Below are 22,500 nucleotides of genomic sequence, written 5' to 3' on the forward strand. Positions count from 1 at the left end.
TTTTAATTTTTTTTTAAACGATCTTTAAAAAATCACCATTTCATTAACATTGAGGTATTTACTCGAACACAGTGTAAGGTATCGTCTTCTTTGAACTCCAGTTTCTTTCGCTATTTGGTTACAAAATCTTCAGGATCTTTGTTAAACATCGAGGGTGGAAGACCATCAGTTTGCGTTTCATTTCATTGTTCATTTTCCATGTTTCTGTGCTGTATAATAATATATTGGAATTGAATAGTTTCATCTCGGTTTTTAGTAATAGTTGTCTGAAATTCCAAATCTTTGCTAAAGAGTTAAACATTACTTGAGCTTTTGCAATTCTGTTTCATAAATCAATTTCACTGCCCCCTTTGTTTAATGACAGCAGATCCCAGATAAATTGATTTGTTAACTTCCTCTCCATCAATCACAATATTCCTTTTATCATCAGTATTTATCCTCATTGTCTTTGTCTTTCCAACGTTCACCTACAAACCCATCTTCTTTGCACAACCACAAACTCCGTCTATATTTTCACATCATCCTACACTTCTGATATCAAAAACAGCTCATCAGAATATAAGCAAGATCTTCCAATTGGGTTTCAATTATCCACTTCATATCAGTCTGTTTTCCATCCATTGCCTGTCTCATTTCCCAGTCAATCACGATCAGGAATAACATGAGTGACAACAGGTATCTGTATTTTTGTAACATATGTTTTTGTAGCATAGTATATTTTAATCAGTAAAATGTGATGAGCTGAATAAACCTTAATTAGTCAACTATTGGCTTTCTACATATGCTGGGCATCTGAGTCGTAGGATACTCGCCTTTGAGTAGTCTGGCCTGGGTTTGATTGCTGTTCCAACTTCAAACTGTCATTTTACAAGCTTAACAAGCAGTTTACCGCATCAGAGTCCATCATCCTTTGGAGGACTTGATGTTAAACTGGCTATTTCATTTGATTGCGAATTACTTTGACCATATACTTTTGAGCAATTTTTATTTTCCATGTTGAACCTTGTTATCCAAGCATCCACAAGTGGCACCCCAAAAGTAATGCATCCGATTTATTTCCTCAATAGTTGTGGTTTCCAAGAACAACGTGTACAAAAAACAAGATAATAGATCACCGTATATTTTGGCGCACAAGTCGATGTGGAATACAAGTCAAATTGGCTAATTTCCCCATTTTTCTTTCTTTCATTCATAGATAAGTTGATGTGGAGTACAAGACGAAGCAAGATCAATGACGGTAATTAACAAAAGTCAGTCAGTCAGAAAAATAAATGTGTTAATTCCTCCCTGACAGTCAACACATCGCTGCCTGGGGTACTTTGAGGGTCATAAATATTAATGAGTTGTTTGTGCATATCATTTGACTGATTTTGTGGGAAGGCCTTTCGGACTAATTAAGATTGTAAATAGTTTTACAACATGTTTATTATCATACAGAGGTACAGTAGTTAAAACAAGCTACAGAATCATTTTCAGCATTGTGTTGTAGTTCACTGCTCCTCATAAACATAAACACCTAACACTTATTGCAATACAAGCACTCAATGTTTGTCCACCTAGCTTTGCAGCCACAATTAGTCTACTTGGTAGTTTTCTTGGTTTTCCTTCGCTTTACGCCAGTCCCGAACAAATTCCTTGCTGAAACACTATTTCCCGTGTGCAGCCACATTGCTGCCATTTTCCTCAAGCAACTTAACTTCCAACTTAAAAGCCGCCGCGTACAACCTGTGTGACTTTACAGGACGCATTAAGGATGGATACAAATGATAAGGATTGAAAGCAATGGATCAAACGTAATTGGTGAGTGTGTGCTCGTTATCAATTGGATAATTTCACACACTTCATTGAGAGGATTAACATTTAATTGCTCATCCAATTGGGAAATGTTCTGGGCAATTATTTCTGGAGTGTGTTTCAAATTAACAATTATACAATTTATTTCAGAAAATATCACTCTTTGCAATTTTTTTCAATTATGCAATTCAATGTCTTAAACCATCGACAAGTCGATTCTGAGTACAAGTCGAGGCCCAGAATTCCAAGTTTTTAAAAAGTACCGACTTGGACCTCATAAAATACTGTACATTCTGAGAACATGCATCAATCTTTTCACATTGGAAAGTTGCCAAATATTTGAATTTTTGCACAAGCTAAAGTTTGGTACCGCTCTTTTACTAGAAAGGAATTGCTAGTTACCACTGACAGCATTATATACAAAATATATTTTACATTTAATATCCAGGTTGACTGCACACCTTAACTATTTTATTCCTCACTTCCCCCAGATATGAAACCACCTTCCAGAGACTATGCCTGGTGTTGGCTTAATGGTTAGGGTGGGTGGGTTTGGGATCCTAGGATCCTGAGTTCAAATCCCACTTAGCTGTTGAATTAATACCAGGTGGGGTTAACTCGACCTGTCATCCTTCCGATCTCAGCAAAATGAGTGCCAGCTTGCTGGTATCCTGAGTCGGAGTGGCGACCTGTCCAGGATTGTGCCCAATAGCCAAGGAGTCTGTTTAGGCAGCACCAATGCTCTGCACAGAGTATGGTCCCAATGGATGGATTGTGGTGTCATTCCTACCTCATTTGATTTGTTCCAGAGACTGTTTCTGTCTCGCTCTTCCCTCTACTCCAAAGCTACAGGAATCAGTGAACCGCCATCTCTTTTAATTCCCAATTCTGTCCCAAGATCTTTATTACCTCCATCAACCTTTCTGAGGTAGCTCAACCATTTTACTGGCTCGTTTCAGTGATTACTCCCCTCCTCCCTATCCTCTTTTCCTGATCGTTCATTCCTTTGATTTTTTTGCCCCACTGTCAGTTCTACCGTGCTCTTCCAAGAGCCTTCCTCCTTTAATGAAATTAAAAATAAAAACAGCTGAAAATAGATTCACATATGCTTATTATTTTCAGGATCAACTTGAAGCAATTACTGTTCACAAACAGAAATAATGAGTGTTACCTTTCCCCTTCTTCTGAGTGCCTGGGGTAAGTTTCACCTTGTACCTGCAGGGTCAAAGAAAGCAACTCAAATCAGTAAGCTATTACAAATCATGATGCAAGTTAGTGATAATTTTACAGATAAGGGTTCCTCCTAAATATTATGAAAAGACGATTAAGAAAAAAAAAAAAAAGAAGGAGGTTCCTAAAGGAAAAAGAGAAGGGGAGAGGAGGGGAAGAGGAAAGAAAAAAAATTAAAAAGAAAGGAGGTTGGATGAATATAGGAGTAAAATGAAAGGAGGAAAAGGGAGTATATGAGACCAGGTCAACCATTCCCCCTTCCCAAGTCCCTCACTCTTACTTGTCTGCTTATATTTTATGCCAGATCTTGTTTGTACCTTTTTACCAAACCTTGCCCACATAGTTTCACTGTAAGTGTGAAACTGACATCATCTGACACCTTACTCTTTCATGAGCCTGAACTTTCTATTACAATAACAAGGGTGATGGGGAGGAGTGGAAAAAAAATCCACCATTTTGCTGTGTCCCACAAGACAAAACGAAAATGAATGGTTCCAAACATCAATACGTGGTCCTCAAAGAATAGAGGGTAGTTGAGCTTGCAACTGCCACAGATTTATGGGTACTCGGTGGTGGCCAGGATGTAGGAACACAGGACCGTCATCCTTGTGCTTGTACGTACTAGTACGTGCCCATTAAAAAAAAATTAAAAAAGTAAATAAATAAATATTCAAACCGCGAGCAACAAACAACAACCACACAGGCCGTTTCTTCGCTCCCGCGTGCCCGTACGTGCGTGGCCCGGAACTTCGCATATTATTCGCAGTTACGATTATTCGCAATTTAGTTTTAATACCCAATTATTCAATTAGCGCCAACGTATTTTACCTTTTCACAATGTCGTGGAAAGGAAAAACAAAAAGAGAAGAGAAGAGAGAGAGAAAAAAATTACTTCCTGGTTCGGAGCATACCAGCACTCTGATGTTACCGAAATTTATGCACCGTCTAATATGAAAACGATCATAACTTGGGGCACTGTGTTAATCTATAAATGCGCATAAGAAATTGAGAAATTATTAGAATACACGAAGTCATCACTCTCCGGAAGCCCGTACGTTGTAACCCGTAATGGGGAACGCGGCTGAGCTTCCCTTCCCCATCGGCCACGCCCACGCAACAACGTGTCTTGTCATTGGTTTGGTAAATAAATAGCCATAACTTGGGAAGCACTTGTCCGATTAATATCAAACCTTGAAAAGGCACATCCTCAGGTCCCCAGCAATATATCTGACAAGTTTCAATTAGATCGGACCAGCAGTTATCGAGAAACAGCGGTCACACACACACACACACACACACACACACACACACACACACACACACACACACACACACACACACACACACACACACACACACACACACACACACACACACACACACATTGCTGGAATTATAGATAGATGAATCCAATTGAAAGCAGCTGTATTAAGAACCAAGATTAAAAGCTTCGAGAAAACGAACTACCACGTCGCGATCAGATTGTCGGCAAAACCCAGCTGGGATCATTAATGACCATCAAGACTGAGGCAATCTGCCTGCCTCATCTAATCTGACCTCCAAAGGACATCAGTCGACAATTTTTTTTTTAATGTAAATGGTGTTGAATAAATGAGATGAGGAATACGATTATGCCTGGTGTTGGCTTAATGGTGAGGGTGGTGGGCTTGGGATCCTGGAATCCTGAGTTCAAATCCCCCTCGGCTGTTGAATTAACACCAAGTGGGGTTGACTCTGCCTGTCATCCTTCCGAGGTCGGCAAAATGAGTGCCAGCTTGCTGGTATCCTGTGTCGGAGTGGCGACCCATCCAGGATTGTGCCCAATAGCCAAGGAGACTGCTTAAGCAACACCAACGCACTGCACAGAGTATGGTCCCAATCGATGGATGGAATATGACTGAACTTACTTGTAATTGCTCAGGGCAGTGTATGGTGCACAGACAGGAATTGAAAACATTAGTAGATCATCAACATGTGGCTGCCCTGTAAGAGATGCCAGCAGATCCTCCCCATCCTGCCAAACATACATCAGCTTTGAGATTCATTTGAAACAGAAACTAGAACACTAAGTTCCCAAAGTGGTCACGTTAAATAATTGCAAATGTACTTTATTTGTACTCAATGCATTTTGTGGACTTACTTGAACACCCTGGGCTTCTTGCTCTGGGTCTTCACCAACCTGTCAATGTAACACAGCAATTAGTATTCCCAACAAGAACGAAAAAGTTATCAGCAGACTATACACGCAATACTAATTAAACTCTTCCCACAACAACATTAGTATCAAGGAGTCAATCCAGTACACAGGGTAGGGATTGTGAACTCATTGTTCTCGAGGCCTTCCAACACACCTTCAAACCAAACTCATTTCTTTTCTTACTTTACCGCGATTGGCAATCTGAAAGTGACCTTATCTTCCTGTTCCACCTCGGTTAACGTTGCTACGTCTCCTGGTGGTGCAACGGGCATGCCACTGTTCACAAGCGGATGGCACATTTCCTGTCTTCCTTTCTGGAGTTGTCCTCCACCTCTTCCTTTGCCCTTTTGGATCCCCTTGGTAGCCTCATACTTTGGGTTGCCCTTCTTCCCTTTCTTGCTTTTGTCTTCACGAGGTTGTGGCACTGACTTGACAGAGAAGGAAAATGAATGAAAGGGGAAATGGAGAACGAGGAGAGAGGAAAAAAAACACAAAAACAATGATTAGGTACAAGAATGAGAGAAAAAGAATAATAAATATATTACCGCTACATTTGCTTTTTAAAGTTGCACAAGAAGTGCTCTAAAAACAGCCAGTTTTATAAATGCCAGGCCCATAAATTCATCAAATTGATATTTTTTTTTGAACTACCAGCAACCATTACAACAACTTTACAATTAATGTCAAAGACTCATTAATGTAATGGGCGATAGATCTTCATACCCCAAGCAATTTCATTCTTAGCTCCCTCTCTTCGTCATCCTGATCTTTATACTTCCGCATCTTCTTCTGTTTGCTCTGCAGCACCACACAGGAACAGCAGACATGGTCAAGGGGTATGGGCAAAATTATGTAAGAAAGTACTGCATTCAGGCAGTGGCCCAAAAATAATATTCTTATAAAGGATTGTTTGTATCTGGGGCAAGTCCAGCCTTATCCAAATGTGATGAATCGGACATTTGAGAGCGTTTGAAAGATGATAATCAACCGGAAAGATTACACAGATGAATCTGGGATTTTTTTCTACTTTTTTTATTAATTGACAGCTCTTTATTATAAGCAAACATCATTGTGCCAAGTTTCCAATGACAAGGCATCATTTTCATCAATATGCTGAATGATGAATGGCACCAGTATTGTAGCAACAACTGTAGCATCAAAAAGTTTGTGGTCAAAACTGAAACTATTTTAAAAGCAAACACCCAATTATGATAGTCACATCATCACTACCCAACAACAAATTCGTTTTCAACATTCAAGAAAATACAATTTGTGGTCATGTTTGAATCGAAAACATCCGAGACAAGGGGCGTGATGTACAGGACGTGCACGTGCACTTGCTGTACGGGAAATTTTCTTCCAATGCAAAGATGCTGTTATAGTTCCTTTCAAGCATTTGTTATAAATAGCTATCTTTAAATGTTATTGAATAATGTGCAAGAAAAAAAAAAAAACATTTCAAAGCTCACCAAACAACATCAGAGCCAGTGACAAATCAAAAAAAATTTAAACATCAATATCATTACTGGGACGAGTAATATCAATGGGCAATGTACGTGACTGCATCGATGCTTGCTGCTCAATTTATCAACTACATGCTCAATTATACACCCACTTCTTTCACAATTTTCTCATCAATGTAGACCACACTAGGCTGGTCAATAAAAGTTATCGAATAATCAAGATAATCTTCTGCTTGAATCAGAACTATCCCATGGAAGTTTTGCAAGCTACACTGATTACATGCCGAGGAAGAAGGCCCAGACAAGGGGGTAAAAGGTCAATAGTAACAGCATTTATTGAAGGTGTAAACACGATGCAACTTTCGACCCACTCCTTTGCACTCCGCACTGTTGGAACACACCTTCTGTGCACGTGTCAGAGGCAGAGGCTGTTGTGAAACTGTGCTGGCAGGAGGTTTTTCTTTGTCTTTGACCCCTTCGGATTCCAATCCAGGACTGGAACTAACAGCTTCACACACACTTCCAGTCCCAGGTTCCTTTTTCTTCTTTTTCATTTCCCTGTAAAATTGATGAGATAATCGACCAATCTATATCTATCTAAAATGTAGCAGATGCGCATATGGCCTATATACATACTAGCCGGGTGGGCTTACGCATTCTGTAAGCATACGAACCATATTTCCCCATTGTCTCAAGTCACTCACCTGAATTTGATTTTTAATTCATTTCTTTTCATTTATTTATATTTTCATTTACGGATGCTTTCCGATGGTTTTTTGATTTTTTCCTGGTTTATCGGCTTCGATGTCTGTCGGCACACAAAATTATCGAGCTTCCCCATTGTCTCGGATCTTTCACCTGCATTTTCTTTAAAAAAAAAAAAAAATCATTTGTGGATGCTGTCCGATGATTGTGATTTTTTCCCAGTATACCAGCTTCGATGTCCATCAGCACACAAAGTTTCAGCTTTCTGCGTCATCTGGAAGGTTCCGATCTTTAATATCAGTCAGTGAGTGAGTCAGTCAGTCAGTGGTTCGAAAGAGCCTTATATATTAGATGTGCACATGTATATCTAGGGTGGTGCAGAGCCAACTGACACATTTCAGACCGCTCTCCTGTCCGAGGGGTGAGGGTGGGAACTTTTGGGGTTGTGGGACCATTTTTCTAAGACAATGCACTGCAACTGATGGAGGCCACCTTCCTGATGTTATCTACCATAAACAATAATTGCAAGCTTTGAACATAAAAACCTCGGGTGTTTCAATTATCGCGTATACAAATGTGTCAGTCGGCTTTGCGCCAGTGTGTGTGTGTGTGTGTGTGTGTGTGTGTGTGTGTGTGTGTGTGTGTGTGTGTGTGTGTGTGTGTGTGTGTGTGTGTGTGTGTGTGTGTGTGTGTGTGTGTGTGTGTGTGTGTGTGTGTGTGTGTGTGTGTGTGTGTGTGTGTGTGTGTGTGTGAAGTAAAGACTCGCAGTTGGGAATAATATCACATTAATTCATTTTGAGTTCTCCAAACCTTTAATTGAGCAAACATCAATCGATGTTTCGATCAGCAACAGGGAGCAACCGTGCATCTACCGACCTTTCTCAAGAGTAAATAAAAACTCCAAACTCCCCTCTGACAATAATGCCAAAAAGGGGGTTGGGCATAGCCAGACCCACTGATCAACGCCGTTCTGGAAACAGACGCGTGACCTTCAAATTTATTTTTCGTCCGTTAAATGAACCGAACCATAAATCAAACCAAACTGTAAAACCTAATCAAACCGTCAAACCAAATGGAACCCAACATTGGTATGTTAAATCAAACCAACCGCATAACAATTCAACTAAATCGATGTAACCCAAAACAAACATGACTACAACACTTGCTTCAGGTGATGGCTGTAATGTAGGACAATAAGGCTAAACTGATATATGTATTACCAACAAACATTAATTTAATGTAATGGTCTGAGACACCAGGAATGATTGTGACTGTTTGAAAGGTGAGGTTGGGGGGGGGTGTTTGGGGGGGATCAATATGATGTAAAAAAAGTAAATCCAAACTGGATGCTACATTATATGTTGGGTATCCCTGGTACGTTTCCAAATAAAAGGGCCTAACGCTCACGGCAAGTCAACCACCTCCTTTGTAAGTGATTTAATGGTTGATTTACTTTTTTATGTAAAGCACGTGATGGCTTTGAAAGCAAAATTATGGCCGAGATTCAAGTGTAAGTACTGGGGTATTCATGGGAGAAGCTTATAGCGCAAGTACTATTCTCATGTTTGTGTTGCTGTCAGCCATTTCTCAATGTGTATGCCTGGTGTTGGCTTCATGGTTATGGTGGCTGGCTTGGGATCCTAGGGTCCTGATTTCAAATCCTGCTCTGCCATTGAATTAATACCAGGTGGGGTTGACTCAGCTTGTCATCCTTCCGAGGTCGGCAAAATGAATACCAGCTTGCTGGGATGATTGAGCCATTCGAGTATCCTAGTATGCTGTGTCGGAGTGTCGACCCGTCCAGGATTGTGCCAAATGGCCCAGGAGACTGCTTCTGCAGCACCAACACTCTGTACAGAGTATGGTCCCAGTGGATTTGGATTGCATATGTCATTGCAGTGGAGTCGATTGAGAGCAGCTCCCTCTCAGAGCACACCATGCCCAACGGACAACCTGCTATAGCAATGGCAGCACAAGAGTGGGGTAGAAATCCTCAAAACTCCTCGTACTGTCATACAAGTCGTTTTCCATAAGTCTTATTGATATTCCTCGTCACCAAACAACGTCCTTTTCCATGCCAGCATTCTTCTAAGATAACATGATGGAATTTCATTGTTATGCTCATATCAATGAAAATTTCACATTCACAAATAAATGTAAAGCCATTTTACTTCCAAAAGCTGATATGTGCAGGAATGTATAAACACCCCGAAACATGAATTGGGGTCGTGCTGATCCGATGTAGAAAGGATGTAATCGATCCAGAACTGTAGGAGGAGGAGGATTATGAAACAAACACTGGTCCGTGAATTATAGTAAGGATGGACATCAAATCCCTGTACACTGCTTCTGCGAACTATGAGGGTCTTTGGGCACTAAACACTTTTTCGATCACCGTACTACAAGGGAACGAAGCACAAAAACCCCTCTACTCTACGCTACTCATCTTGCCAAACTGGTCCACATTTTCAACTGCTTTTTGCTTGCCCGTGAATGCTACAAGCAGACAGTGTAGCCATGGGTACCAGCTATGCAAATATTTTTGTCGGTTAAATTGAGCAACAAATTTTAGACCAGTTCAACGGTCCCACGCCAGAAACATTTATCAGCTAAGTAGACTACTGCATCAATACTTCATCAAAAACGTTCAAAAAAGACCATAAACAAATATGTTTAAGCCAAAAAACACAACACATCAAACAAGGTCATTAACTTTGAATGAAAGCTGCCTTGGGACTCCCCTACATATTGCATTAGCTAAACAGCACAGCAAAGCACAAGTTTGATTTCCCCTTCACCAACCTCCCCCCTTCCCTATCCAACCTCTCACCTTCCCCATCCAACCCCCCCTCCCTCTCCTTCCACCTTTCCATTTCCCAGCTGGAATGACACAGACACTCTCATTACCTTCCTTTCCCCCACTCCCTCCCCCTCCCCTTTCCTCCACCACTTTCCTACTCTCACTCGCTCCGAAACTCCCCGATCCCCTCCTTCCCCTCTTTAATTTTACGCCGCACCTTTGCACATGCTGTATGTAATTGTACACTTTATCTTGTCATCTTTAAACAAAAAAAAAAAACCACAAATTGCACAATGTGAAGTGAACCACGATTGTTGAGGTGCGGCGCTCTGCACTGCGCTGCACAAAAACCGCATTATGTCTGAAAATGGAAAATTATATTTTGCTTCACTTTGTGATATCATCCTTGCAGCACTTTTGCATATCGATAAAATTGTAATTGGTTGTGTTTACCCATAACCTCAACTTTTCCTAATCAATATCACACCAAAGGGAGAGATTCTTCAACTTCCTCTTTTCCAGCTCATTTAGCCTATTTAGAATGGAGTGCCCTTCTGAACAGATACTACTCAGGGTTAAATAACGCTGCAGTTTGTCGCCACAACAACGTACAAATACATCACGGTCCATTCCCCACACCCCCATTCCTAACCTCGAACACACCGGTGACACCGCCTCACCCCCAAGCCCTCCTCCTTCCACATTTCCAGTTTTTCCTTCCTGAGAGTTTCCTTCTGTATCCATCTTGTCCACCACATGCGTCCTTCCCTACCCCTCATTTGTCCAAGTCTCCCTACATTTTGTCCTTCAACCCTGTTGTTGGTGTCCCTCCCCCCCTCTCTATCATGTTGATTTTGTTCTTTTGCATCCTGATCCGTTCAGTGTACTTAACTAGCTCTTCCAAGAGCCTCGACTCCACACACAAAAATAAAATGTGGGCTGACATTTCAAAAGGCAAGGTCTCCCCAACGGTGTGAAGAAAAATTCTGACAATATTACAATCACAACAGACAATGTACTCGCAACCTTGGATCATAAAAAATAACAAAAGCAATATTTAAAAGAGGTTTTCCACTTTTAACTGACAAGCTAAGGAAATAAGAATCAATTTTAATGAATAATAAAAACTAAGCTACAATATTTCAATTGTCGTGTCTAACCCCTTTTTATGCAAACCATTCACGGCGCAGAGCAGCATATCCTCATATCAAATAAGGATATTTTTTCTGCAGTTTGAAACTACACCAACTCAAAATCAGAAGTAATAATAAAACAGACATTTTCTGATTTGGTTTAATGACCTTATCGGCACGTCCCACATTATGAAAGACTAGATGTACGCAAATGCAATTTCTTGCATGAATGCCATTTTAAAACTATTTCCATTACACTCAAATATACTCGTCTATTGTGCAATATTTGGAGAAGCTGCTCCATAAGCTTTAGACCATTAAAATAAATAAATAAATAAAAAAGCAACACCACAGGCCATTAAAATAATCTTATTAAAATTGCTAAGCCAAATAAATCTAAATGTGGTTTTTACAAATACTTTTTCATCCCCTGTGACTTATTGCCACAAACTGTCAACAAGACGCAACTACATCAATTAGCCAACACAAATAGGGAATTTTAGGACACCCTGGACAAGTGACAATTTCTGCATTCAGACACAAACGCTATGCCAAAGTTAAATCCTGTTCAGCTTCAAAAGAGGCGTTTTGGCAAAATGATAGCGACTCAGGCCAGGAAAATAAATAAATAAGAACAGCTAGCCTATGCAACAAAGTAATTTTTTTTAAAGCAGGAAAAAAGGAGATTCCAACATTGAAAAATCAGGACATGCATATATGTACGTACCAGAGGCCTGCCAGACAGACAGACAGCAAGCTGTACGTTTCGAGCTGAATGCCTACTGTCCTCACATTTTTGTGAATGCCTTGATGTCCTCGCATTTTTGTGAATGCCTTGATGTCCTCGCATTTTTGTGAATGCCTTGATGTCCTCGCATTTTTGTGAATGCCTTGATGTCATCGCATTTTGTGAATGCCTTGATGTCCTCGCGTTTTTGTGAATGCCTTGATGTCCTCGCATTTTTGTGAATGCCTTGATGTCCTCGCATTTTTGTGAATGCCTTGATGTCCTCGCATTTTTGTGAATGCCTTGATGTCCTCGCATTTTTGTGAATGCCTTGATGTCCTCGCATTTTTGTGAATGCCTTGATGTCCTCGCATTTTTGTGAATGCCTTGATGTCCTCGCATTTTTGTGAATGCCTTGATGTCCTCGCATCTGCTTGTTGACCAACAAATCTTTGCTGAGCTTCTCTGTTTTGTGCTCGATATGCATTTAAATCGCCGACGAACAAACTTGATCTTTTTCTCGTCCCCTCTGAATTTCTTATTAATTGCGATTCTCTTTGCTCTTTTGTCTCAATAAATCATCCTTTTCACATTCAAAATGCAGCTTCTAATTATTCAATTGGTCTTTTCTGTGGATACATGATCTGAAGGAAGAACAGATAAATTTTATCTAACAACAACAAAAAAAAGAAAAGGCTTTTTAAAAATCGAATGTTGGTCAGTGAATCAATGATGAAATGTATTTAAAATTGGGATTGTATGTCAGTTGCCAACGATGGGGCGAACAATGCTGAAAATCTCGTGGCATGGCATAAAGTCCGTGTCGCAAGAACAAGTAGTGCGATCGCATTTGGGTTCGTTTACGTGAAACATTTAGTACGTGCACATTCTTGCATGCCAAAAACTCATATTTGTCAAGTTCTCGAACACCCAAGTGAAATTCTTGATCAAACTGTCCACTGAGTACGAACGGAATTAGGGTTTCGGTCAGCACATATTGTAACAGGATGGCTGTCCTTTCATCGGTTAGCCTTTATGCTGATTAGCTGTGTGAGGAGGCTAGGTGCAATGTGATTGGCTCCAAGATTATCGTACATGCTTATTAAAAGCCAAATAAATAAAAAAAACTTTAAAAAAAGTAAATTAAATAATAGCCAAATGAAGGACACCAAATAAATCTCTTTATTAATATTAATTGTACATTAATAAAATAATAAAATAGCACCACTAGTGCGTAAGATCGCCGTCCATGTAGCCACTGTTATTGATACGGGTCCCAGCGGAGTGTTTCGATGTACGTCCACACACTATGGCATCTTTTTATTCTATCACTGGAAACGTATTTCGCTCCCAAAAAACGTCCGTTTGCGGTTTTGAACTCCAACCCCTGCCATCTACCTTCACCCAATTATCTACTGTTGGAAAGGTAATCGTCAATTTAATTGGTTACGACAAACATTGGCACAGTTGCATATTCCGTTTGAACGCGTGTGAAGAATCTATGCGCCATGTTGAAATTTCGCCATGCCGACAGCTTTATGACTAATACAGTACTTTAACCACTCTTCCTTCTTCCTACGCCTCAATCCTCTTCCTCTTCTCTGTCCAATCATGCCACCGTAAGAGATGAGAACTGCTGATGAAAATAGAGAGCACGCAAGGCAACATATGCAAGCCAGAAGAGAAAATGCGGCAGAGATGGAAGCTGAACAAGAATGTGAGAGCTAGAAAATGAACACGCCGAGAAGATAATGACTACAGATCACGGGAAAATTCTGCTGCTAAAGAACGAATGCAGGCATGTCGACATTCCATTACAATGCAAGAATAGGCCCAAAACATTGTACGTAGACAAATGGCTCGCTCATATGCTTCCATTAGAGATCACGAACAGGCTCGAGATAATGCCCGAAGACAATCTGATTGGGCCAATCCGAAAGAGACGGTCAGAACAAGCCTATCAGATCTCATAAACAGGTCCAGAACAAGCCTTGAAAGTCAGTGGGAAGGAAGGATGTTGGTAGTGATGGGACTTCAAATACCTATTCACATTTCCCGTCACTGGTGATGGGTACTTTTGCTTGCATTACGTAAAATGTGACTTCAACACCACCTACCCCCTCACAAATCCCAAAGCCTCAACCTCCGCCTCCCAACTCTGTACCATCTTTGCTCTAACCCTGCCCTCCAAACCTCAAGCCGTTGCCTTCCCCCTCCCAACTCTGAGGCGTCAATCCCCTCCCCACTTTAAGCCTTCAAACCCCTTCCCCACTCATCACGGTCGCCCGTCCAACGCACAATCCCTCGAGATATGCGGAAAATATGTGGCCATGAGCAGGTCTTGGCCCTTCTTCAGGTCCTTTGTGCTTCCGGTCTTGCTCTCTGGATGTGAGACTTGGACTCTGACCAGGGATCTGAGACAAAGACTTAACTCCTTCAGTACCAGGTCTCTTTGGAGAATCCTAAGCTATCACTGGTCGGACTTTGCGTCCAACGAGCGGTTGCTGAGAGAGACTCAAATGAGATTTGTTACCCGCATGGTCCGTGAGCGTCAACTGCAGATATGTGGACGTGTGGATCATTTTCCTGACGCTAATCCTGCTCACCAGATTCTCTCAGCAAGGGAGCCTCGTGAGAGGAGGCGGCCAATGGGTCGACCACGTGCCTAGTAGTTGCAGCAAGTTGATCAGCATCTCAAGCAGATGGCGATGGGCCAGGCATCTGCCGGGGGATGGCCAGACGGAGGCCCCTGGAGTACCGGCAGAAAGTGGACGCAGCAATGCACTGCTCTGGCGCATGCTCCCAAACCTGATCTGACCTTGAGAGAATGCACACAGTTATTTGGGTGGTGTACAAGTTAACATACCACTGCCTCGATTGCTGAGGCTGATCTTCAGAAGGCCCTACTTCTATCGGCTTAAAATCCTTTTAACTTTCACTTTGGTTGACTTACAATGAAGGGAAAACTTATATGGAAGGCATGGCGATTGTGAATATGACAGCTCCAAAAACATGTTTGGCTTCATATAGCAGGAGCACCAACATGGTGAACGTATGATTTTTTTTTTCTCAAGGAGAAATTGTGGGTGTAGTCGGGCGACTTTCCAACCAATGGGTTTTACAGGATGTGATCAAACGGAAGACCAAATACTGCATTGGAGTCAACAGAAGCAACCTGAAGAAGTAAAGAGCAAAGACGGAGTCATCAGGAGGAATTTGGATAGGATTTGGGTTTCAGCCACTACTCAACTACCCTCAAATGCATCCAGGTGAGGCCAAGTGAGCCTTACAAAAAAAAAAAAAAAAAAAAAAAAAAAAAACTTTCTGCAAAAATTAACTTCTTCTTAGAGAAAGAATAGATTAATAAGACCTGAACTAAAATTTAATTGGCTTGTTCTTGTCACCTAACAAACTCACCCACCAAGTTTCGTACAAATCCGTCCATAACTTTTTGATACATCATGCTACATATCGTTTTTGGCCCTATCTTTCAATGGTGAAGAATCACTTTAAAAATTATAGTAGCCAGATCCAGATTCGGATCTTCACCAAAATCTAATCAGTTCGTCCTTGACACGCACCCAACCTGCCCACCAAATTTCATCCGAATCCATCCCAACTTTTTGAGATATCCTATACACAGACAAAGGGGTGAAAACAGAACCTCCTCCCACCTACGGTGGCAGAGGTAATGATGGGATCCATATCTAGATTCGGATCTTCACCAAAATTGAAACAATTTGTCCTTGTCACACACCCAACATGTCCACCAAGTTTCGTCCGAATCCGTCCAAAACTAGTTGAGATATTGTTCTACATATTCTTTTTGGCTCAATCACTCAGTGGTGAAGAATCACATAAAAAAAATCAAGAAGTCAGATCCGGATCCGGATCTTCACCAAAATCTAATCAGTTCGTCCTTGTCACACACCTGTCCACAAAATTTCATCCGGATCCGTCCACAACTTTTTGAGATATCCTGCACACAGACAAACAAACAGACAGAGAGAGATGAAAATATAACCTCCTTCACTTTTGGTGGTGAAGGTAACAAACAAACAGACAGAAAGGGGTGAAACCATAACCTCCTTCACCTCCGGCGGCGGAGGAAATAAAACATGAAATGGGATAATGATGTGTGCTGCATGTGAAGTAACATTCCTCAAAGTTTTGACTTTTTTCATTTCCAGGGGTCTTCTGTGACGTGCCTTCATTTACTGCAAATGGTGTCCACACAAGAAAAAGCAAAGTGTGTTGCCTAGTTTAAAGAGACCGAATCAGCAACAAAGGTTCAACAAAGCTTCAAGGTGACCTATAGAAGGCTGCCGCCCTTGAGAGGCACAAAAAGTTTATGTATATTGGTAGGATAATGCAGAGGAAGGGGGCAGCCCGGACAAGCATAAGTGGTGAGGATGTTGAACACATTTGTGTGTCGTTCGAGCGCATTCAGTCCCAACAAGTCGATTCGATGCTGAACACGCCCCAACCCATTCCCTCTTGAAGAGGACTGTCTTTATTTTTGTTTAAATGGAAAATTGTTTCAAACAAGGCATAAAGCCACTTGAGGTAAGAAGGAAAGTTAGATAAAGTTAAAGCAAAATAAGTAGAGTATGATGATACCCTACATTGCGCGACCCCACTTTGAATATTTAGTTCACCCTAAAGTGAATGCTTGCAGTTTTTAATGACCTAAAAAAATTAAGTAAAAATTTTCAAATCCATCAAGCGAGTCAAAAGTTACAAGTTTAAGCACACCGCCTCAACCAAAAACACAACCGATAGTGTTTACACCGCTGGCAGCCAGAGCGCATCTCTGAGCACGTCTCCGCTCAACCAATCAGCACGCTCATCATCATCTCCCTATTGGTAATTGTGCCAAAAGCCTTGGTGTGCCAAAAGCCTTGGTGTGCCAAAAGTGTCAAGGAGCGTGGATGAGCAGGCAGCGGCTGAATTTCTGTCTAAGTTGAAAGCCCTTGTGGAAGTTGACCCTCCCAAGCTAAGTTTTTAATGTGGATGAAATGGGGCTTTTTTAGAAAATGATGCTATCCCATATATTCATTCCAAAGAAGAGCGGCATACCTCTGGCTTCAAGGAAGCAAAAGACCACCTGACACTTCTTGGCGGCAATGCTGCAGGAGACTAAGTTAAAGTGCCTTGTTGTGCACCTACCTGTCTGAAGCGAAGGCAGTCGGTGGGTTAAACGCTGCCTCCAAAATATCTCATTGGTGGACGGCGGTGGTCCACCAAAGGTGGTGAAGCATAACTTTTCACTCTTGTCTGTGAGCAGGATATCTCAAAAAGTTATGGATGTATTTGTAAAAACTTTGGTGGACAGCTCGGGTGCATGACAAGAAAGAATTAATTAGATATTGGTGAAGATCCAGATCCTAGAATTTTTAACTGCTTATTCATCATTGAGAGGTGGGGCCAAAAACGATACACAGCACGATATCTCAAAAAGTTATGGCTGAATTCGGACAAAACTTGGTTGATGGGTTGTGTCGGTGACGAGAACAAACTGATTCGATTTTGGTTAAGGTCCAAATGCAGATCTGGCCTATCAGTGGAATACAAAACGTAAACTGTTCAGCCTGGCGGAGGTATTCACTCCACCATGCATCATTCTCATTACGAATATTTATTTGTTTAATCGTGTTCATTCATGAGATCAGGTTAGTCTAATTAATACGTATTATTCTTATATCCCCGAAGGTAACGCGTCTACCCGGGAAACGGCGTGTCCGGTTCATGTATCCTCATTTACACAATGCTTTATGAACCCTGTCTGGGAGAAATTGCCATTGCGTGAACCTCTCAGAAACCTATCCTTTGCACAAACCAGGGTATTACTAAAATAAAATATAAAAATAAAGTAAAAGAGGGAGAAAACATCCAAGACAACCCAAGAAGTACCAAAAGCATTCACAAAGAGGTGATGGCAATGCCAAGTCTCACCAAGGTCAGCAATCACCTTGAAATACAGTCGTCTGGGTGGAAATGTAAATACGTGTGCAAATCGTGTTACAAGCACCACTCTTGTTTTTTTGTTTTTTTTTCAAAAGGTTGTGGACTGATTATGTATGAAATAAGTATGATACCTATGGATCAAAATAAAAATGTATTCCAATTTGTTTTGATGCTCGGGGTATCATAAACAGACCAGATATTGATGATGTCATTTTCATCCAAATTCTTGGAATAGTGGTGTTAAATTAAAAATAAATTAAAAAAAAAAAATCACAATGTTCGCCTCATTCTTGTTTTGACAATTTTAGGCAGATGATTATTTCTCCCAATATCGATGGGAGAATAGCTGGGGAAGATGTGCTGTATACTTTTTGGTGCTCGTCATACTTGAATAACTTTGTTAATTGTCCATTGAAAACTAAGAATGGCTGTAACTTGGACAGTTTTGAAGATGCAGACCTGTTTCTCGATTCATCGTAAAGCCTAGGTGACCTCATGTTTTTTTCTATAATATACATGTGTTCGTGATGCCTAATGAATTTTGTTAATGAGCTAATTGAAAACGGAGAACTTTAGGCATGTAGGATAGGAAGTCATACACGGGCTTTCATTCGATTTGAAATGTCCCTGAACAAACGAGTTTGAGGTCGATCACTATAATTGCCAATAACTTGTTCAAAGCTAAGCTTAATCATACTTCGCAAACATTTTTCAAAGGGCGTTCATGATAAATTATGTATTCTGCAGCTACTTTAATTTTTTTAACCTGCTATCCCTTTGTTATTGGTTTGTTTGTTTTCATTCTTTTTTATGAATGCAGGAGACGGAATCTGAGATGGAATCACTCGTGCCATGGAAAAAGCGACACGTGGCTACTGATTTCTTCTTGTGTATTTTGTGTCATATGACAACTTCCAGAACTGTGGCAAAGAAGCCGAGCTTGACCACCCATTCCAAAGTTATCTCATTGAGCAAAGAGCGCACAGAATATGGCGACACTTCTGTAACTGAATTTACACAGTGAATTGCCGGTATCAGCGCTGCCCAAATTTTGGACAATAGTGGTTTTTTATCACAGGCACTGTTACACAAACGTTGGTGACGTTGAAAAACGAGATCGTGCTTTGGCTCGGTACGATGAAGCTGTGAGCCAGGGAGCCTCGTTAATTACCAAGGGGCAGCCAGGATGGCCATCAAATTATTCACAGGCTGAAGACAGCACCAGTGGAAAGGAGACAGCTATGTTATCAGTCAGTGCCATACAGTTGTGATCTCTGCCGAATTTGCCAATCAGATGTCGGCTACTGCAGAACAGTCAAATTTTTGAAGACTGGACAGTCCATGTTGCATGGAGCAGAAAAGTTGTTAGATTAAGAAGTCTGATGCCATGAAAATGTGCAAGGATTTTGCAAATGCTTTTGTAGCGCAGATAATGTACGAGTCAAGAGTCTTCATCCAGGTTTGATTAATATTTGACAGATGTGTAGCCAGATCTCTCAAAGCAAAAACTAGAGACAAAATAACAAAGGGTGTGAAGATCCAACTCAAAGTCAATGATGGACACATTGATTGAAAACATATCAATTACATTGAATGAACGCTGGTGGTGTGACAAAGGAGATTGACCATGTGCTCGTTGACGGTCGCTGGAGGATGATCCAGAACTGCAGGGTCCACCAGAGTGCTCAGTTCCTCAATACTGACCACAGACTTGTGGTAGCAACTCTGAAGTTGCAGCTTAAATCCAGGAGAATGGTACCTTCCCAGCCGAGACTGGATGTTGGCAAGCTCAAGGATGAGAGGGTAGCTGAGGAGTTTGCGAACAGGCTGAGTGGAGATTTGGGGGATCTGGGTGCTTTGGGGAATCCTGAAGAGTTGTGGAGTGCCTTCAAGACCACCATTTTTGATGTTGCCGGTGGATGTCTTGGAACTCACCAGAGGTCGAAGAAGAATTTTGTCTCTCAAGGGACACTGGATACGATTGACGAGAGTCGCAGGACCAGGCTTAATTGCAGAGCTGAGCTGTTCAGGGAGTTGAGGCGTAAAACTGAACGTGCGCTGAAGGTGGCCAATGAGGCCAATGTGTGAGGAATCTGTGAGGGGGAAAGAGCATCACCTGTAGTCAAGTGATTCTCATCCTGCTTACAGGGGAATTCGCGCATTGCATTCATCCAAGCCCATCCCCTCGGTGTGCTGCAGTTAGAGCGGAGGGTGGTGGGCTCTTGACAGAGGAGTCCGAAGTGAAGGCCCACTGGGCCAGTTAGTTACTTTGAGCGGCTGTACCAGGCTGATCCACCAGCTGTTGAGTTGGACGTCAGGGGTGTTACTATCCCTATTGCTGACCCTCCAATCAACTGTGATCCACCTTGATTTGTGGAAACACAGGCTGTGGTGAACTGGTTGAAATGGGGTAAAGTTCCTCGGATCTGTGGCATCCACTCATGTCGTTGCACGCAATTCTGTGCTCTGCCTGAAATAAAGGCATCATCCCAACTGAAATGGAAGAGGGGCCTTGTTGTCCATCTCTGCAAACGGAAGGGTTATCGCCAAGACTGCAAAACTACCGGGGATGACGCTGCTCTCAGTGCTGGGCTCTCCTTAGGTATCGTACTTTTCGACGTTTTCAACGCGTTTTTTTTTTGCTCGGATGATTATTGAAAGGGTTCGCCACAATCTGCTTGAGCACAAGCGCCGAGAGCAATCAGACTTTACACCAAAGAGGTCAACGATTGACTGTATCCTTGTCCTTCGGGTCCTCACCAAATACAGATGAGATTTTCAGCAGGGGCTGCTTGCAGCCTGTGTTGATCTCTGCAAAGCATTCTATTCAGTGAATCGGGATGCCCTCTGGAGGGTTCTTAGTCTTCGTAGGGTGCCACCAAAACTGATCAATCTGATATCTAAACTATACTCTGGTACTGAGAGCACTGTGAGATGTGGTGATACCATCTCCTCTTCTTCTTCTTTCGGCTGCTCCCGTAAGGGGTCGCCACAGCGGATCATCCGTATGAGCCGCATCGTAATTTGGCACATGTTTTACACCGGATGCCCTTCCTGACGCAACCCTGGTCGCCTCTTACGACACAGGGATATGGTACACCTGTTTTAACCGGGGTATACACCGGCCCAGTTTACTGGTACTCATTTTGCCGACCTCGGAAGGATGACAGGCTGAGTCAACCCCCTGGTGTATTAATTCAGTGGCCCAACGGGGCTTGAACTCAGGACCTTTTGGATCCCAAGCCGCTGCCCTAACCACTGCGCCAACACCAGGCTCAGATGTGGTGATACCATCTCCGACTTATTTCCAGTTGTGACTGGAGTTCGTCAGGGGTGTGTATTGGCCCCTACACTTTTCATCGCTTGTATGGACTGGATTCTGGGGAGGATGTCAGAGAGATCAAGCTGCGGTGCATCATTTGGGAATGTCAAGATCTCTGATCTTGATTTCACAGATGATGCAGTCATCTTTACGGAGACTCTGGATATCCTTTTGGGGGCCCTCGAGGTTCTGAATAGTAGAAGGCGCCACTGAGATTACGGGTTTCCTGGGCCAAAACTAAGATGCAGGCTTTCAATGACATCTTGGATGCAGCTATCTTGTCTGTACCCATTTTTGGTGAGGATGTTGAGGTCACGGAGAAATTCACTTCCCTTGGCAGTGATATTCATGTCTCTGCTGGCTGTGAGCCAGAGGTCAATAGACGTCTGGGCCAGGCCTGGGGAGTCATGGATTCACTGGATCATGGGGTGTGGTGCTGTTGGTACCTGTACAGTACGACGAAAGTCCGAGGCTTCAGGTCCTTAGTGCTTCCAGTCTTGCTCTCCGGATATGAGACTTGAGCTCTGGCCAGGGATCTGAGACGGAGACTTAATTCTTTTGGGAACAGGTATCTTCAGAGAATCTTTGGCTATCGCTAGTCAGACTTTGTGTCCAACGGGCGATTGTTGAGAGACTCCAATGGGATTTGTTACCTGTATAGTCCGTGAGCCTCAGCTGCAGCTGTATGGACATGTGACTCGTTTTCCTGATGCTAATCCTGCTCACTAGATTCTCTCAGCGAGGGAGCCTCGTGAGTGGAGGAGGCCAATGGGCTGACCAGGTGCTTCGTGGTTGCAGCAGGTTAATCGGCATTTCAAGGAGAGGGGGATGGGCCAGGCATCTGTCTGGGGGATGGCCAGATGAAGGCCGCTAGAGTGGAAAGTGGACGCATTGACACGCTGCTCCGGCGCATGTTCCCATACCTGACCTGACCTGACATAACATATTTTTTAAACATCGAAGGAAAACACGTGAGTGAAGAGGAAGGAGGAGGTTTTCTCAGTGAGTGTGGGTAAGATTGTTCCATGATAATTCTGATAATTAATAGGTACATTGTGATTTCAAAATTAAGTTTATAAATGATAACATTATAATTTCCAAGTTATATGGGAGGTTTATAACTTAAAAGATTTAAAAAAAAATAGATCTCAGGAGAACACGT

At 42.1% G+C, this 22,500-nt stretch overlaps 1 protein-coding gene across 6 annotated transcripts in view; it reads right to left on the minus strand.

Annotated features, from left to right (window-relative positions):
- NEMF (nuclear export mediator factor) overlaps positions 1–22,500 on the minus strand; it is a 204,075-nt gene that overhangs the window by 9,321 nt on the left and 172,254 nt on the right. For 4 of the 6 annotated variants that reach the window (XM_085896078.1, XM_085896079.1, XM_085896082.1 and 1 more), the window contains 6 exons: positions 7,086–7,242; positions 5,945–6,019; positions 5,410–5,649; positions 5,165–5,203; positions 4,932–5,038; positions 2,966–3,009 (listed from right to left, as the gene is read on the minus strand). In XM_085896078.1, coding sequence (XP_085752204.1) covers positions 2,966–3,009; positions 4,932–5,038; positions 5,165–5,203; positions 5,410–5,649; positions 5,945–6,019; positions 7,086–7,242 — 662 coding nt within the window. The remainder of the gene's footprint in view (positions 1–2,965; positions 3,010–4,931; positions 5,039–5,164; positions 5,204–5,409; positions 5,650–5,944; positions 6,020–7,085; positions 7,243–22,500) is intronic. The other 2 variants (XM_085896081.1, XM_085896080.1) reach the window with 2 other exon arrangements.

This window comes from Eptatretus burgeri, chromosome 9 (genome assembly GCF_056783735.1).
Source record: "Eptatretus burgeri isolate ZD-2024b chromosome 9, Ebu_testis_v1, whole genome shotgun sequence".
Taxonomy (NCBI): Eukaryota; Metazoa; Chordata; class Myxini; order Myxiniformes; family Myxinidae; genus Eptatretus; species Eptatretus burgeri.